General features: G+C 35.8%; 2 protein-coding genes across 2 annotated transcripts; one reads left to right on the top strand and one right to left on the bottom strand.

The window, feature by feature from the left end:
• The first annotated feature begins 189 nt into the window (after nt 1–189).
• LOC125231931 (RNA exonuclease 1 homolog) lies at nt 190–3,758 on the top strand. Its single transcript, XM_048137541.1, has one exon. The coding sequence runs from the start codon at nt 253–255 to the stop codon at nt 3,469–3,471; it is 3,219 nt and encodes a 1,072-aa protein (XP_047993498.1). The 5' UTR covers nt 190–252; the 3' UTR covers nt 3,472–3,758.
• A 10,423-nt stretch (nt 3,759–14,181) lies between these two features.
• Nucleotides 14,182–18,506, bottom strand: LOC125228343 (ubiquitin-conjugating enzyme E2-17 kDa). Its single transcript, XM_048132879.1, has 3 exons — nt 18,244–18,506; nt 17,286–17,571; nt 14,182–15,444 (listed from the first exon to the last, which is right to left on the bottom strand). Exons 1-3 carry the CDS (start codon nt 18,285–18,287, stop codon nt 15,319–15,321), a joined length of 456 nt encoding a protein of 151 aa, XP_047988836.1. The 5' UTR covers nt 18,288–18,506; the 3' UTR covers nt 14,182–15,318.
• Between the last annotated feature and the right edge of the window lie 1,680 nt (nt 18,507–20,186).

Raw genomic sequence — 20,186 nt, 5'->3', positions numbered from 1 at the left:
AATTTTCTCGTTCGTTCAGAACAATAGCTTTGGATTGCTACCAAAGATTGCTACTTGTAGAAAGACCTTTGTTAATATTTGAGACCGTTTTAAAACCGCCCGTTTAATGTAGGTTCATTTTCATATTCTTTATCTGTGGTCAAAGAAATGTCAAATTCAGATGCAGTGTTTCGTGTGAATTGTAGGGGCTCTAATTTTTGGTGGTCTTGATTTTATGTGTTTTATTCCTACTATTTGAGTATTTATTAAATAATGCTACCATCGACAGGCTATTTTAAAGGAATCAACTGTCCATTTTATGATAGTGGTTTATGCGAGCGACCTTATTGTCATTTTCGTCATGTTAAAAAAGAATTGCAAGGCACGTCGAATGACGGGATCGAAAGTGGAGCGATTCTGCAGAAACTTGTGTCGGCGGCGGTACAAAAGGTTCTTCAGCAGACTGATACCTCGCCTTCAACGACTTTGCAGCAATCAGGTGTCGCAGAGAATATAACAGACCAAAGCAAAGCAGCATCAGTTCCTAAAGCTACATATAATCCGACTCCAATCGCAGAGCTAAACAAAATTAATGTAGACCTAGAAACTGTCGATGATGTCAATGACCAGAAGAAAAGGCATATCCCAGTCCCTTATACACCAAGAAAACCTGCAAGTTTACCAATCAAAAGATCTTTTGATATTGATAATACATCAAAACCATTTGTATTCATACCCCCTCCACTTAAGTATACACCAGGCTCTACTGATAGTATACAATTAGATCAGTATACACCTAAGGGCACTACAGAGTCAACAGAGAAGTATACACCTGGTGTGGAACCTGAACTGCCTCAGTATTCACCTGTGGAAAATCAAAATTCAAGTAAATTAAACTACATTCCATCAGATAAAAATGTTTCTAAGAAGAAAACCATACTGGAATATAAACCTACCAAAGTAGCTTCCAAACCAGATATTCCATCAGTTACCTACCAGCCCACACCTCGGTCTTTGGCACCATGTTTTTCCAGTGATGAAGATGAGCCAGAAACTAAGAAACCCAAATTAATTAACGACTTAAAGGGTTTAGATGATTTAGAACCAGAATTTGATATTTTGGATCAAATATTAAATGAAGAAAAACCAACAGATGATGTTAAAAAGAAAATACTAGCAGATGATACTAGTAAGAAAAAGTCTGCAAAGGAACATAAAGAAAATAACAATGATGATGCTTGCAAAAAAGATAATAAATCACCTACTAAATATGATAAAAAAAAGTCATCACGGGAAAAAAGCAAGAGTGTAAAGGACAAGTCAACTACTCATGAGAAACATAAACATGACAGTAAGTCAAGTAGCTCTAGTAGAACATCAAGTCACAAAAGTTCTAGCAAAGATAAGGACAGACAAAAATACAAAGATGAAAAAAAAGATAAGAAACATTCTACTTCCAGAAGCAGTGATAGCTCAAGGCATTCAGAAAAGCATTCAAAAAGTTCTGACAAAGATTCAAGGAAATCTAGCAGCTCTAAAAGCAGTAATTCAGAAAGAAAGAATAAAGAACATAAATCTAATAGCAGTTCTAAGATATCAAAAGAAAAACAGGTTAATAATACTATCAATGGGTGTTCTGATGATGAACACAATGTCATTTCAAATGATAACATTGACTTTGATAACAATGATGAAGAGACATATCTTTCAGAGTCAGATGAAGAAGCAATAGCATTAGAATGTAAAAAAATATTTGAAGAATATGAACCTACCAAAAAACCTACTATTTATGAAGACTTTGAAAACAAAGTGCAAAATGAATGTGAGGATGAATATGTGCCTACTAAAAAGAGAATATCTCGGACACTTGATAAAAACGTTAAAATAGTGCCTAAGCTTCCTGCAAAACCTGATTTTAAATTAAATGCAGCTCAAGCTATGGCAGAAAGGTTGGCCAAAATTAAAGAATATCATGCTGCAAAAAGCAATTTACAGCCATCTTGTAATGAACAGAACATCTCTAAAGTAGATTTTACTCGAAACAGTTCAAACACAAGCACCAAGATACGCATTGCACATGTACCTTATGCATCAACTATGATGAATGCAAAAAAAGTTTTACCACCTAGCCAAACGGCAGCTAAGCAACAGCCTTCAACCAGCTCCACTACAATTCAAACTGTCAAAAAAGGTGTGCAAAGAGTAGCCCATATGCCTAATGAAAAATTTATTGATAGACCTGGAGTACTTGAACCTCTAGCCTCAAAAATACCTGCTAATATAAGATCTACATACTTAAATATGATGATTGATCAGTGTTTAAATATATATCTCTCTGCAGTAGATGCTTATGCTAGAGCTCAGCATGAAGAGTTAGCAACTAGTAAAAAATGTTCCACTGTACAAATATACAAGAACTCTGCTGTGCTCACAATTAGTCGGCTCAAAAAAGAATTGCAAGAATGCAAAGGAGTAAAAAAATCAGGGACAGACTGTAATTCATTACAGAAGTTACCACAGGGCATATCGGGGCAATCTGGTAATCAATCATGGAGTATAGAAAATAAGAATAAAAAAACAATAGATTCAAAGGAATTTAATGGAGCAAAACTATATAACAATGTAAAAAAATGGGTGCTAACTGAAGAACAATTACAAAGTAATGGTTTTCCTAGGCTTCATCCAAATGGAAAGAAAGGTGCAGCTATAATTTATGCACAAAATAAACAAAAACCACCTGTGGGAAATATAAGGATGTGCTGTAGATGTAAACAAGAGTTTATGATAGATAAAAGAGGTTTTGCAGTTGTTAAAGAAGAATGCATTTACCATCCTAATAATAAATATAGAGTCCGCGGTGAAGCTCGTTATCAGTGCTGCAGCCAAGATGGAATGTCAGATGGTTGCTGTGTTGCTCCTAGCCACGTCTACGAGTACCTTGACTATGACAATCTTAAGGGCTATGTGAGAACTCTACCACCAGAATCAACATCAGATGATTATGGTGTGTATTCATTAGATTGTGAAATGTGTTACACAACACAAGGTTTAGATTTAACAAGGGTCACAGTGATTAACTCAGCTTGCAAAGTTGTTTATGAAACACTTGTGAAGCCACTTCATCCCATAATAGATTATAATACAAGATATTCTGGAATAACTGAAGAACAGATGGCTGAAGTCAAAACTACTCTACTGGAAGTCCAGGCAACATTGCTTACTATGTTTAGTAGTAAAACTATACTTATAGGTCATAGTTTAGAATCAGATTTCAAAGCTTTAAAGCTTATCCATGACACTGTTATTGATACAAGTGTTTTGTTTCCTCATAAAATGGGCCCACCATTTAAAAGAGCGCTGAGAAACTTGTCTTCTGAATATCTGAAAAAAATTATCCAGAATTCTGTAGATGGACATGACAGTGCCGAAGATGCCATGGTATGTATGGAGTTAATACATTATAAATTAAAAGAGGACCTGAAGACAAGATGATGTCAATATCTTGATTTCTTTCAAAATAGTTATAAACTATGTATGTGATAATATACGGGGACTTTAGTAGTATGGTGTTATTTGTAATAAATGGATGTTTACTGGTGAACATTCTTAATAAAATGTACCAAACTAACTGTCATATTTTCCCCAAGAATGCACTTATTTTAGTTTGAAGATAAAATATCTATGTATAGGTATTTACTTAGGTAGTAATGAATTCAATAACTGTGTATTGATTTTGTAATTTAATTATCTTTTTTATAATTACATATTTATGAATACAGCGTGTTATTTTATTATATAATTAATGACCTAATATGTTCCTGTGATCCTGTCACTCAGCAGAGGCAAACGGTTCGCAGTATGCGCTTGGAGGGATCTTGTTACACTGGTCAACTCTCAAGTGGAAAGGAAATTGCAGTATGTAGTGCAGATACCTCAGAATTGGCTAAGAAATTGATCGTGGGTAACCTAGTCCCAGTTTGGTAGTCTACGAAGCACCAACTTACTCGTACATGTAAGCAATAATTGGCCCATACACATCAGGTCAGGCTAACTCGTAAAAGCGAGGTTGGCTTGTCAGTATTGAAACAGGGGTCTTGGATAGTTCCTTTCTTTGCACTATTTATACCTACATACTTACACGTCGGTGTCTACTTCACCAGATGGCAGGGAAAACAGAAACAGCACCTCTGAACCAGCAGATTTGGCCGACCAACTTAAGAGCTTGGAATACCTAGTAGAAAACTTAGAAAAAGAACTCAATATATACAAGAACCAAATGTATGATCTTAACGCTAGATTTGATTCCCTGGCACAAGCTTTAAGGCGATCAAATGAAGAGATATATGAAAAGACATATGCAGTTAACAAAGCACTGGGCGAGACACGTCAAATAATCTCACCAGAAGAAGTGAAGCCATCACTTAAACAATCCAAATTATGCCTCATCAGTAACTATTCTAACTACATGTTACGACTTGTAAGGCGGGCGTTTGACAGCAGCAACACGTGCCTCTATCTAACACCGGGCGCAGGTACAAAGGAGCTATTTTATGGCCTACAGAATAAACTACAAGATTTCACGCATAATGACTTTTGTATCATATACATCGGTGATAAAGACTTTAGGACAAGTATCGATTACAACACTTTGATCAAATTTATACAGGCTCAGCTTACACTCGTGCAACATACTAACATAGTGATATGTGTACGGCGACATCTAAAATAAGTTGCTATGCTAACATACATAATAAGCGTGTAGAGATTTTCAATAACTTATTACACAAAAACAATACTCAAAATAAATCCTGTAACATATTAGACTTAACATTAAAACTCTCGCAAAGTAACGATGTGTTCTCTAAACTTGGTAATCTGAACAAAAAAGGATATATATGTATATATAATAGTTTAATGACATTGCTAAATTCTGTCGCTATTAACTCTATTACAGACGGGTATATTTCTGATTCGACACACGTAAATCAACTAGATGGAGAGTTTTTTCGTGACCAATGAACAAGACGCGGCAGATCCTAGTAAAAATGTAACTAATACTAACTCAAGCTCCACCAACCTAAACATTTTCCATCAAAATATGTGTGGAATTAGCAACAAAAAAGATGAGTTGGAAATATACTTAAGTAATAGAAAAAATAAAGTCCATTATCTATGTATTACTGAACATTTCTTAAATAAGACTACGGCACCACTTTTTAACATGTCACTCTACAATTTAGCTACTCATAATGTACGAACCAACAAAAAAGGGGTGGAAGCATGATCCTTGCATGTAAAGATAGGAAAACAGAAGAGTTGTTATTTTGTAAATCGCTTTATAAGTCTGAATGTTTCGAAGTGTGCGGGGTCAGAGACTGTGAAACAGATGCTTATATTATTTGTTGCTATCGCTGTCCGAACGACACGAACCTGGATATATTTATGGAAAAACTGGAAAAAATGTTAGAACACTACTTTAATAAAAAATGCATCATATGTGGCGATTTTAACATAAATTTGTTGAAAGGTGACAAAAAAGCAATAGATTTTGTTTCACTTTTGAATTGTTTTAATTTTAAACCACTTGTCAGTGATGTAACTTTCAAAAGGAACTTTTCAGAGTCTTGCATTGACAATGTGTTATCTAATTTATCCCCTGAGAGTATAATAGATATGGAAATTGATCACAATGAATTAGCTGATGGGCATGCAGGTATATTCTGTGATACAAGATTAGAATCTAGGAAAAGGGAAACAGATAAACCTAAGATTTCCGTAGTGCGACGTGTGCTAAACAGCAAAAACAAAGCGGCCTTTAGGCAAATGATTCTGGAACAAAACTGGAACGACATGGGAATCAATACGTTTCTTAAGAAATTTGTGGATGGCTATAAATCCTGCTTCAAAAAGAAAAAAAGCTGGTAAAAGAACAAGATCCTAAAGCAGTCTGGATTTCTAAGGGTATACGAATCTCGAGTAAAATGAAGCGATTCTTGAATACGATAGATAAGGAAAACTGTGACTCATCGATCGTAAATTATAGAAATAAGTATCTTACATTCTATAAGAGAGTTATACGAAATGCGAAAAGGAATGCAGTACAGCTTCAAATAAATAGGGCAGGTGACTCAAGTAGAGAAATCTGGAAAGTAGTCAACAGACACAGAAATAAAACACAAGTAAAATCAAAAGAATGCGTACCACTTAAATTGGATAGAATAATTACTAATCCACAAGATCAGGCAGCCGTTTTCTCAAAAATATTCGACCATAGTAAGGATAACGTGTCGATAAACTATAGTTCAGCTACGGAACTACTTCAGAAAAATGCAGTTAAAATTGAAAAATGCATGGAGTACGAAAGTGTCACCCCGCTAGAAGTTTCAAGGCTAGTAAAAGAAATGGCACCTAAATCTTCGGTGGGCCATGACGAAATACCTATCACGGTAATTAAAGAAAATATAGACCTGCTAGCTGTGCCTTTCGCAAACTTCTTTAACGAATGTTATGAACAAAGTGTGTTCCCAGATCAGTTAAAATTAGCAAAGGTGTTACCCATATACAAAAAGGGGTTAAAAGTGACCCGAATAATTATAGGCCCATTTCCTTGCTACCCACCATATCAAAGATTTTTGAAAAGTTGATGAAAGTGCGACTACAGAGGCACCTAAATTTACACAAAGTATTAAATAGTAGACAATTTGGCTATCAAAAATCCGTGGGTACTAGCGAAGCCATTGATACGTTAATTCATGATACAGTGATCGAAATCAATAATAGAAACAAGGTGGCAGGCTTATTCCTTGACTTGAGCGCTGCTTTCGACACGGTCGATCATACGATTCTTTTAAATAAGCTGGAATATTATGGAGTCCGAAACAAGGTCCTAAAACTGTTTGAGTCCTACTTGAGAAACAGGAAACAGTTTATTGAACTCAGATCGGTTCAAGGGGTACTGAGAAGGTTGTCAAGTCCAGACTAGTAACTGTGACACGAGGAGTGCCCCAAGGATCCATTTTGGGTCCTTTATTCTTCATTATATTCCTGAACGATCTTATTTTCTATATAAGCAACGTTGTTCCCAATACCAAGCTAGTTGTATTTGCCGACGACACAAATGCCGTTATATCGGCCAACAACATGGTGCAACTAAACAGTAATGTTAGCGCAGCCTTACGAGCCTTTAGTAAGTGGTTTGGGGTAAACCAACTAAAGCTAAATACAAGCAAAACCAATGTTATGCTCCTATCGGCGACTGCAAATAAGGCTGATGTATTGGATGTTAGTATTAACGGAATAAAAATAGAACAGACAGATAGTGTCAAATTCTTAGGCATCCAGATAGACTCCCAACTAAACTGGAAGCATGAGATAGAGGCACTGCGAAACTCTATAAGCTCTGCTTGCTATGCCCTCCGCAGTCTACGCGATGAAGTCCAGTCTAAACACCTTAAAATGGTCTATCATAGTTTAGTCGAATCCAAATTGCGTTACAGCATAAAACTCTGGGGAAATAGCTACAAATATAACGTGGATGAAATGTTTAAGATGCAGAAAAGGGCAATTAGAACCATAGTGCGCATTCCTCAGTATCAATCATGTAGGGAACACTTTTTGCGATTAAAGGTTTTGACAGTGCCTTGTTTGTATATACTCGTTCTTCTAACGGACTTTATTAAACATATACTACATTATGAAAGCCAGAATGAGCAGAATGCTAGATTGTTAACTAGAAGGAAGGATGTGTCGAATAGGATAGTGCCAAGACTAAACATCGTGAAACATGCAGCATGTTATCAGAGCGTTCTCTTGTTTAATAGACTGCCAGTGGAATATAAAACTATTACCAATAATCACGTTTTCAATGCAAGACTGAAAGAGTTTCTTATAAAAAAGTGTTACTATTCTGTGATAGACTTCATTAATGATAAAGATGAGTAACTAAATTTCCTAATATTCAATAAATCATTGTTTGTTATTTATTTAAATGATCTCAATAATTGTATAAATATAATAATGTTATGACATAGTTAAAACCAAATTTTGATGAATAGTAGCTTGTTTAATGTAATTTAGTAGTAAGTAATATAATTATATTTATTGTAAAATAGTGTATTGTTAATTAAGGATTATATTATAGACATTCGAATACAATGTATATTGTTACTGAATAAAAATGAAATGAATGAAATGAAACCACCGTGTTTCACTTAACACTAAAAACCTGAAAACAGTTTGTTCAGAATCGAGAGTAGAATCGATTGAGCTATATCTTGATGGGGGTAATATTTTTATTTAAATTAGTATTATTAGTTATTTTTTAGGTGCCCATTCTATTGTACTCGTAATACAACATTGTGTATATCGCATTGCTAGAGGTTGTTTACCTTTTTCAGTATTTAGGGGTTAATACTGGCTGGTTACTTGGACGATTATTTTTTCCGCTACTAGTTTGACGTTGTTTATCAGTTTAATCTTAATGTTTATCCACTAGTGGGTAAAGTGATTTGACCTTGAATAAAGTCAAATTAACTGCTTTAAAATTGATAAAAGTAGGTGAATCTAGTAATAAAGATGATTTACCACCTGTGGAACTACTGGAAGCAGTGATAAACGCATTTTTTTCGTTGTAGTGGGAAAATTTTTGTGTTACACTCGGGTGCAAATGTATTTTTCCCCTCACTAGCTCGGAAACACGTGTTTTGTCCTTTAATACCAGCGGGTAAAAACGCATTTTATCCACTAGTGGGTAAAGTAATTTGACCTTGAATAAAGTCAAATTAACTGCTTTAAAATTGATAAAAGTAGGTGAATCTAGTAATAAAGATGATTTACCACATGTGGAACTACTGGAAGCAGTGATAAACGCATTTTTTGCGTTGTAGTTTCCTCGCTATAGTGAGGGGAAAAGTTTTGTGTTACACTCGGGTGCAAATGTATTTTACTTCTCGTGTGTTAAAAAACTCGCAAGTTCAGGATTCTATTTTCGAACCACTCGCTTCGCTCGTGGTTCAACTATAGAATCCTTTCACTTGCTCGTTTTTCAATTCCACACTCGGCGTTAAAATACAACTTTGCCCCCTTGTATAGCAAATAACTATTACTTCTCGTGTGTTAAAAACTCGCAAGTTCAGGATTCTATTTTCGAACCACTCGCTTCGCTCGTGGTTCAATTATAGAATCCTTTCACTTGCCGTTTTTCAATTCCACACTCGGCATTAAAATACAACTTTGCCCCCTTGTATAACAAATAACTATTACAGTGACATCTTAGCTGTCTATTGGTAAACCTTATGTCGTTGCAGTAACGTACACAAATAAATAGTCTTATGGTTTATGATGGTAGCACAGTATAATAAAGAGTACTATCGTACAGTATGGCCACTCCCGCTCCCCGCTGAAAGTGCCGCCCACCCCCTCTCGGTTACCTCACAGTTACCGCCTGTCAAAAACGCGAACAGTCGGCCTGTCATATTTCACTCATACAAGCATAGTACTCGTTCACCTACACGATCTTAGAATGTGTGCTAGGATCGCGCCTCTTTCATATATTTGATCGCCAGTGTCCGAGGTGTGATGGTAGTTAGCAATTATTTTATTGAGTGTAGAGCTAAAAGTCAAGTAGAGCTGTACAGAAAATTAAAAATTCAATTGAAAAAAAAGTAACGATCAGATTAAAAGATGAATACTCTAGATGAGTTTAAAAAAATAAAAATCAGTTGGGGTGTCTGAGGTTTTGAGTGATACCGGAAACACGTTGTATAGCCCTAATATTGTGATAAATATATATGTACAATTAATATCTATGCATATATTATAAAATAAATTCTACAATGTGCGTGCCGCTAAAGCTCAAAAGTTCCGATCCAGGGACTTGCATGAAGTAGTAATAGTAACTCTGTCTAGATCCTGTCCATCAGAATATGCATTTTTTCCTGAAGGCTATGCTTTTGAACATAGCTGGGCACCGTTACTAAAAAAAGTTAACTTCGTTAATCGTTAAAGCGATACATTTCGACAAATTTAACGTAAGTTAAAGTTAATCTAGGCTGCATGATCCAAGAGCTGTGTCTGGAGAGCTGCAAGTTCACAGCATGCAGTCGGAAGCGTGATGCGGGTGGTGTTGGGACACTTGGGACTGGGGCGGTAGAGGCTAAGGAAGTGAATGTGGTCATAAATTGGGCTCGAATTCGCTGATTTATCACTAGAACAGTCGCCATGGTAAAACTTGGGATTCACCGAATCAATGTTGGTAAAAGCGAACCCACGTGAACAATACTTCTTTAGGTAATAATATTTCGGGCTTTTAGTGATCGACACCGGTAAATCTTAGGATTTCCCGTACTTCGGGATTTTATAGTAGCGTCCAGAACGTGTTTATCGCAGCGCAGATGGCGCCTGCCCTGCTGGATTAACGGACTCGGAGAAATTTAACGGAAGTTAACGAGTCCGTTAACATTTTTTAAAGTTAACTTAAAAGTTAATCCGTTAATCGAAATATTAACTTCGTTAATTAACGAGTTAATGCCCAGCTATGCTTTTGAAGATACCTCGTAACCTCCTAAAATTCTAGTTGTTCTTTTGAGCCTTAAGCTCATTGAGTTACAAGTCGGCGCTCAACAGGGCCACCCCCTGGGTCTGTTTTAGTCGTACCTAATTGAAAACTTCAAAACTCTATTACCGGCTTTAAAAACAATAGGATTAGAAATATACTTACTACTAAAATATGTATTTTTGTTACCTGTACTAGTGTAACTCCCGAAACACTCACCTATCTAGAAACAGTACCTACTGCCGGGCCCGGGAATAATACAGAATCTTTCCAATTCTTAGCTGCTCCCATATGTTTCAAGGGTGTCTGCTCTGTATTATAAAATGTGGCGTGGGTATGGGAGCATCTGAACCCAGACACGTCACCCTCGTTCTTCTGCGGAACTGTTTCTCAGTAGGTGCAGGTAGGTACCCCGTACTACTTCTACCCATCGAACATCCCCAATCTGGCTAATATTTAGTTATACAAGAGCTGCAAAGCAAACCTACGTAACGTACGTACGTAGCAAACCTAGTTACGACATTCTTGAATCAGTGCTTTGGCGACCGGTCTGGCGTAGTTGGTACTGTTGGTAGTGAAGTGACCCTGCCTGCTAAGCCGCGGTCCCGGGTTCGAATACCGGTAAGGGCATTTATTTGTGTGATGAACACAGATATTTGTTCCTGAGTCATGGATATTTTCTATGTATATATCTATATAAGTATGTATATCGTCGCCTAGCACCCATAGTACAAGCTTTGCTGTTTAAGTAGGTTGATCTGTGTAAGATATCCCACAATATTTAGTGCTGTACGTAAGCTTGAGCAGAATCAGATAATACAGATCCTTCACTTGCCCGTAAAACGACAAATACCTACACTTTATTTAACTAATAGGTTACTACGTAAAACTCAGAAGAATAGTAGGTACGTGCCACGCCACTACACTACCAGTCTACCACAGTATAATAAAGAGTACTATCGTACAGTATGGCCACTCCCGCTCCCCGCTGAAAGTGCCGCCCACCCCCTCTCGGTTACCGCCTGTCAAAAACACGAACAGTCGACCTGTCATATTTCACTCATACAAGCATAGTACGCGTTCACCAACACGAGCTTAGACTGTGTGCTAGAAACGCGCCTCTTTCAATATATTTGATCGCCAGTGTCCGAGGTGTGACACTACACAGGCGGGCGCGTGGCGCCCCTCGGCCACTTGTTCATTCGAATGAACGGCTAGCGTGTAGGTACTTAACGCGCGACCGCGAGCGAGTGACGTAGGCCTGTCGAGAGGCTTCCGGCAGGTTTTACATGTACGGCGGCGGTCTGATCTAGGTGTCCGCACGATCGTAGCCAGAATTCAATTGATTGGAGAAGGGATCATAGTACAAGCATAGTTTCGTTTGACATACACGAGCTTAGACGGTGTGCTAGGAACGCCCTTCTTTCATATATTTGATCGCCAGTGTCCGAGGTGTGACGATAGTACTCTTTATTATACTGTGGTAGGGTAGAGCCGTAATGGCAGGTAGTGTTAGTGTTGTACTTTGCAATAATAGTATTTTATGCAACTGGCGTTTAAGTGAGGTCAAAAAAGACGAGTGGCGCGAGTAACAATTTGAGGCGAAGCCGAAAATTGTTAATAAAGACGCCACGAGTATTTTTTGACTCAGTTAAACACCGTTGCATACAATACTTTTTCTACGACCATGCACTTACTTTTTAACCCTTTCCGACCGGTTTGATATAATCCTGCAAATTATTTAAAAAAAATCTTGACAGAAAGTAAATTGTATTTTCGGGCTCAAACCTATACCGATCGAATCTGCAGACACTAGCAACACGTAATAATAGTAAATACCTTAGGTTGGCCGGGTCAGTCGGTCGCAGGACATGTTTGAAGATGGCGCGGTATTTTGGTGAGAGTAGTGACCCACGTAAGTTCATAATTTCGTATATTTTTGGTGACAAACCTTTTATTTAATGCATGATTTTTACTGTTAAAGAGCTAGTGGTTTTATTAATTATGAATTAAGACTAAAATTAAGTGATTTCGTGTTATTAATAAGATCGTAAAAAAGAAGTGCACGAATTTGTAGGTTCGGTCGTAGCCCGTAATCCGTTTGCCATAAATATCTGCACGTTTATGTGTATTCGGCCTTTGGGCGTAAAATGAATTTCGAACAAATAATCAAATATTTTCGCGGTTTATTACAAATTTCGGTTTGTAATTCAATATTTATATTCTATAGGGCGTCCATTAAGTGATGAACAAATCCTTGAAATTTTGTGCAATGGTGAAATTTAATATCAGATACTGAAAATTTTGATGAGGGCCTTGAAGAATTAACTTAGTACCTTTTTGAATGGCGTGACAACGAAAGTTTGGAGGTTGACCAGCTGTTTTTTGAACCTTCGTCTTCAAATACTTTAACTGATTTAAAAATACACGATCCGTCAATTGTTTCTGAGACGCAATGATAATAATTTAGCTTTGGTGAATGCATGGAGGGCATACGTACAAAATTGTTTGCGACGCCATGGGCCTCCCTAGACGCAAAGTACTTTTACTAGATTTCCGCTTGGAAATCTTTGCAATGCTCATTAAAGCACCAAGAAAACGGCGTAATGAATAGAGAAGCATGTTCGAATGACGTTTCACATGGTAAAACACCTGTGAGGCCCAGAAAGAGTCAGAGCTCGCCAGCACCTTGCATCTATCATATTTGATAGTTATTAATCATTTGCCTAAATTTGACGATATGAAATCCCCTAAAACCTGCATTCCCCATTGGAATCCTGATCCAGTCGAACTAATACACGTTGCATCAACGTTTCAACAACGTGTACCTTTGCATTACACGCAAAAAGAAATGTTTGAAAGATTTACATACGAAGTAAGTGATAGTTGGAATGAGATTTTTTTCGTCAATTGTTTTTTTTTATAGTTTTTTAATCGTTGTATTATGTAAAAACGAATAATAGATGATTATAAAAAAAAGTTTTATTATCTAAAATAAGATATTTAGTCACTTTTTACGTGTCCTTCCGAATTTGCACTTTTGTGCATTTACATATAGGTCCTGAACGTCACTTTCCTGCATGCGATTTTTTTATTGATTAAAGGCAATAAAATTTTTTATATTATTTTTTACGAGTATTTGACGACCATTGAAAACTGTTCACATGCATTTTTTATGAGATTTTAGAAAATAATTTTCTCGGTCGTAAAGGGTTAATAGTTTTCTAGAATAAATTTCGTGAAATTCACACTATTTCCTGTATTTTGACGCGTCGGCCTCCCCTCTGTTCCTGCCTCACCTTGTCGCTCGCACTCCCCCGCGCCGCCGCCAGCCCCCGGCGCCCCGCGCACCCACGCTATATCCCTTAAAGGCATCCTCACAATGCTTTAAGAGCTATATCGTATGCGAGGGTGCGCGGGGCGCCGGGCGGGGGCGGGCATCTTTTATGTAGGGTTTTAACGATCTATGCACGACACTGTAAATGACGAATAACAAAACGGGAGTAGAAAAAATAATGTATTGGCTTTCGCCAGCAAGCCGCATAGTTAGACGGGGAAGCCGGCAGTATCTTACATATGAGAATTGAAATGTACCTACCTACTGTAGGTACCTAGTAGGTGAAGGAAAAATAGAAAAAAAAACGCTTATGAAAACCGAAAATAATATTTTACTAGAAGACAAATATTACACATACGTAAAACGTCCTTGGAACCGTTGACATTTCATTTCAAACTTTTAGCTTTATTAGAAAACAAGAAAACACTACAGTATTTCACTTTTTATCCATTGGGACACTGCTGTTAGAGGTATATAATATAAACTAGAATGAGACTCAAGCATATTTTGTGCAGAATCCCGAAAACTATGTATAGCTGCATATTGTATATAAAAACGTAGGGGTTAAAGTATCACTTGTACTCTTTCAAGGTAAACACTGTGATAGTAAGGCGCTTCACAATAATCATGATGACTTCATGAGAATCTTGAAAACTTCTTGTATAATACGATTATATTTTAAGTTAATTATTGCGTTACCAGCCAGACACATTAGAGACTACCCAGACACTTCTTAAGATTAACATACATATTTTATCAATACAAAATTTAGCAAAGTGCATTTTATCGTCTATGATTCTCATTCTAACATTGTTGATTTTTTTTGTAATCAAATAATTTTAATAAAAGTTGAATTTTAGCAGGCATTTGTAAGAAATCTGTTGGTAACTAGTCAAGTTACTACAGGCAAACAGTTTATTATACCTATAGTGATTAATCTTTCTAATTATGTATGTATATAACAAACTCAAAATTGTTAGTTTAAATATATATTAATTTGATGTCATGCACAATGCATCTAAAAATTAGCATAAGTAATTAGTTATTAGTAGGGCAGCCAGATGAAGTTAACATACAGCTTTTCTTACGCTCTTTAAGGGTTGTGATTGATTTTATAACATCATTAGAAAGGAAATTTTGGTTATAAACATGTCATAAATGACTTTGTGTACATACTAATGACAGTAAGTACATAACTGAATACATGACAGTGCTCCATATTGTCTATAAGAATAATGCATCAACACTTGCTATATGATAAAAAAATATGATTGGCTTCAATTTTAACTTCTTATTATTAGGTACTAAAAATCTTATTGGTATATTGAAATGGTGTTGTTGATTAATTACTATTAATTTATGTGGTTGTCCCAATGAATGAATGAACGCGGAGGTACGGCCGGCGACGCCGGCGCGGATGCCGAGCCCCTGTGGTCCTGCCCGTACCCTGCTAATCAATAAAAGATTGTTCTACACATGCTTTGACTCGTTTTTCATACTCCCTCCGATTTTCTTTGTATAGTTGCGCTGCCATTGAGTTCGCTGGTGAATTTGGGTTTGGATCACTTAGTAATGACTGAAAACAAAAAAATATTCTTTTTAGTTTAGTTCAATTTTGTGAAAATAACACATACATACATACATACAATCATGCCTGTATCCCATAAAGGGGTAGGCAGAACACATGAAATTACTAAAGCTTCAGTGCCACTCTTGGCAAATAAGGGGTTGAAAGAAAACGAAACTGAATTGCAGTGACAGGTTGCCAGCCTCTCGCCTACGCCACAATTTAACCGATATCCTATAGTCGCCTTCTACGACACCCATGGGAAGAAAGGGGATGGTGAAATTCTTAACCCTTTAATTAATTCTTTTTTTGTGAAAATAAAATTGATAAGGTCAGGTGGGGTAAGGGGGACTATGGGGGAAGGGAAACACTGATCGGTAACTCTGAATTCATAGACTATAGCTGGGTCATTTGTAGGTCGGTAAGGTACTACCTAGGATTTAGTTCCAAAACAAAAACAAAAATAGCGCTAGGTGTAAGGAGTGTGCGTCCTTGACAAAAACAAAAAATCAGTTGTCGTGCTACAAGACCACGAGTTGGACGAGTATTATTTATGTAGTGATTTGTGTAGCAAAAAGTTATGTCCGAAGACTTTTGATATCTGTAAATATTACTTTATATGTTGAATGTTCATGTTATGTATTTGAATTTGAGAAAACTATACTATAAATATGAAAATTTAACGTGATTAATAACACAACCTACAAATGACATACCGGGGTAACGGGAACTACCATAGCCGGGTAAGTGGAACATATGTTTCCTTTTCCCGATTTCAGGGGTCATGAACATTTTCAGAGACACATATTATATAAGTACAGAAATTTTGTATTGATCCAAGCTTCAGTATTTTAAATACAAATAATTACTAATAATTAAAAATCGTTTTGAAATTTGCAATTCCGAAAATCGAATTTTCGAACAAAACTTGTAAAAAAAATCGTTAAAAATAATTATATTTTTTAGTTAACAACCCCTGTCTCAAGCCCATATGTTCCCCTTACCCCGAATTTCAATTTACGTAAATATTTTCTATTTTAAACTATATGTCAAAGAACCAAAGTCTCCATTTGATTGATGATATTTTTTTTAATTTACATTTCCGGTATAATCCGCACTAGCGCCAATACTTTGAGATTTTAGAGAAGTGTTTCCCTTACCCCAAAACTCGGGAAAGGGAAACGGCAGGACCACCCTAAACATTTTATCAATTTTCAGCTACATGCATTAAAGCTAGTTTAAAAATTCATTTAACCCTAGAAAGCAGACTTAAAGAAGCATACTTTGTGTCGGTCAAGATGAATATACGACATTAAATAAAGTGATTAGAGCTTGATATAAAATATAAAAAATGAAGTATGTTTCCCTTACCCCACCTGACCTTATATTAGTATTTTTTGACACCATGTATGCATAATTCATAAAAAATTTAGCTATCTATATCAAGTAGTCTTTAACCAATTTGAAAGACTAAAGTGGTATAAAAGTATATGCATATTGAAAGAAAATAGCTAATAATCTAGTCTAAAACCCTCTTTAAATGTTCCTGAACTTTGTATTGTGCACAAAATATTTTTATGTGGCACATAGCTAGAACATACCACATTGAACATAGTACATTGAAATAATTACTTTGTTTTATGACTAAATTTTTTTAGATGATTTAATTTAGGTATATTATTAAAGGTTTTAAATGAATTAGATAAACATGCAAGAAACCTATTTAATTCCTAGGTAGTAAATAATGTTCCGAATGGTGGCAGAAATTCATTATAAAAATACATAGATAATAAGGATTGTAAGGAAACCATTTACATGAAGTTTGTATGAAAGGTGTTAAAAGCACTCACCTGTATAGAGGTTAGGATAGCAGATACATCATATGTTGGGCTCCATCTGTTTTGCAAGATGTCTAAACAAATTCCACCATCAGCATAAACATTTGGATGAAACATTTTGGACACAAACCGAACTGTGGGAGGTTTATTGGGATACTCCTCTGTAAATTCAATAGTCAGTTTGAATGTGCCATCTTCAAATGGAGTGTCATGGGGGCCAAATATCACAGCATTCCAGATCATTATATTGTTATCAGTTGGAGCACCTGACACACCTGTAGGTGGGTCTTCTTGAAGACTGGAAAAATAAAAAAAACAAAATAAATTATCTATCTTACAAAAATATATAAAACTTAATTTTTATACTATAATTCAAGTTATCTTAATGGAATAATTAAATAAGTATATGAAAAAAAATTACTACCTATACATTACAACTTTCACAGTATTTTAGTAATTTAAAGTTTTGAAGTACTACATATTATATATATCATTGAAGTGCATAATCTAATAAGAAACAGGAAGGATTTATTTGAAGACAATGTTAGTCAAGATGATTATTTAAGAGAATTGTAAAATAAATTTCAATTTACATACTAGTTTCTGTGGACGCCAACCACAGACTTAGTCTTTTCCTTCTAATGAGTTTATGGGTAGTAGAATCCATTTGGATAACCTAGATATTGTAGTAACAAACGACGTAATAGAGTCGTGTGACGTTGCCTACTCTACTTTTAGAGTCAATGACTACTGGTCGCCCTTAACAAAGACACTAAGAACTTGACCAGATTCGATTATAGACGAATTGAATATGTAGAACGGAATAGAAATCGATGAAAACGACAGTGATGTAATTTGATGATTCAGCACTACCTCTTTGAGAACTTTACGGAAACAACTTTACCAAGACATTTAAAACCTAATGTAGGTCAAAAAATATTAAATTAGTGGAAAGATAAGCTATACAAACCGTTTAAAATCCCTCATCAGGCGTCTTCTGGCAGGAGTTGACATTACGATTTCACGCACCAATCACACTTTATCACAAATTAATAATGTTTCTAAGGGCGTATATTGTTTATAAAACTTCTAATGAAATATATTTTCAGCAATTTACTACCAGTTTGTTCTATACACAAAAGATTCTTTGTTGGTGGTAGCTATTGTGTAAAAATTTTTGTCGTCACGGCCAGTGAGATGGTTGTCAGATGACCATGAAATTAGCAATTGGTTGAGACGCGAGCGAAGGTTGCCACAAATGCAAAGTTCCTACTCGAGCGAGTGTTCAAGAAGACTATATAAATGTTGTACGCCGAACGCACCGGCCTTAAGCAAATACTATATACTATCCTAGCTTAATACGTGCAGCGTGCAGCTTCTGACGTTTCCCATACAATTGAGCGGCAACAATTTTACTAGCGCCATCTAGCGGTTCGAGTTGATCAAAGTAGTTGTTCAGACTTTTATTTGAGTAAATTAAAATAGAAAATGCTATTACTTGATCTACTTTAACATTTTTAGACGGAATAAAACAAAAAAATAAGAATTTGTAATTTTTTTTAATTTTATGCTGTATGAAACTAAACTATTTTGATCAACTCATGCCGCTAGGAGCGCTAGTGTGCCTGTTGCCAACTTTGGCACCGAGCTGCACGTATTAACTTACCTACATAAACGGTCACTTCTCTACTCTTACCAAGTCCTAATATTACATTATCATACCTATATCTCTGATCATAGGTCTGTATGCCTCCCTTCTTCTGTAACGTGAATAAAAACGACGGCATGTTGTCTATGACTATATTTCTATGACAGTGTAATATCGGCCTAAATAGTTTGTAAAAAAATAGAAGATGGGAGATACGAGTATAAAACAAATAAATACATTCTTCTCTTCTCCTTACGCAAAGACCTAAGTAATTTAATTCGTGTAGCATCCCTCTATTAATTTCTAGTCCACCACTCAAGAATCTACTTATACTTACCTCAATAATATTTTCTCTATCAAATAGAAAATAAAACAAAACGGCAGTGTAGGTACCAAAATTTATTATTTAAATAGTTTCACCTATTTTTAGTTTATTTTTAATAATGTTTGAGAATTTCTGGAAAACTAAAAAATACTATAAGTTTAATTCACTAGAAATGTTACATTACCATTTACCCAGTCTGTGATACCTGATCATCATTAATCATTTTTATGTCCTTTTCAATGCAAGAATGTCAATAGAGTTAATGTCGGGACGTCGATAAAAATGACACATCACTAGTACAAAAACATAACCTAAAAACAGTTTGGAGAAACTTCAGAACAGAATTTAACATGGTAGTAGTTATTATATAAACTATGAAAAGATCGTATTTTATGCTTTGTTTAGATCCTACAAATAATAGTATCAATAACTGATCGAAATTCACTAATGAAACACAGCAGGTTCTTGGGAGTTTTCTTTTCTCCATGTACGTGAATTACAGTCCTTAATCACACAAGCCATAATCACACAAGGAACTTGAACACTCACAAATAAGAATTTAGCAGAATCATCAACTATCTATCAGGAATAAATAAACACAATTAAATTAAAAATCGGCCAGACGACCGCCGAGATATTTGATCTAATATAATACGATTATGTACAATTGTCAAAGGTAGACACCTGGGGAGACATCTGGGGGCCTGCTTCATTTCAGCTTCTTGGCCTTCTTTTTGGTGGAGTCTTGGGAGTAAAGGAACCGCGAGCATCGCACCTTGAACTTCGTGTTTCCGGTCTTCTTCTTCGGAAATCTAAGAAATATATAAAGTTGAATTTGTAAAATAGCTAAATAACAAGAGAATCATAACAAAGAACAATAATCATTGATGGCGTTTTTAAGGTATGAATATTGATAGGTTATTATTGCAAGGTCGATAAA

The sequence above is a fragment of the Leguminivora glycinivorella genome, chromosome 1, assembly GCF_023078275.1.
Source record: "Leguminivora glycinivorella isolate SPB_JAAS2020 chromosome 1, LegGlyc_1.1, whole genome shotgun sequence".
Taxonomy (NCBI): Eukaryota; Metazoa; Arthropoda; class Insecta; order Lepidoptera; family Tortricidae; genus Leguminivora; species Leguminivora glycinivorella.
This window is presented reverse-complemented; position numbering and strand designations above follow the sequence as displayed.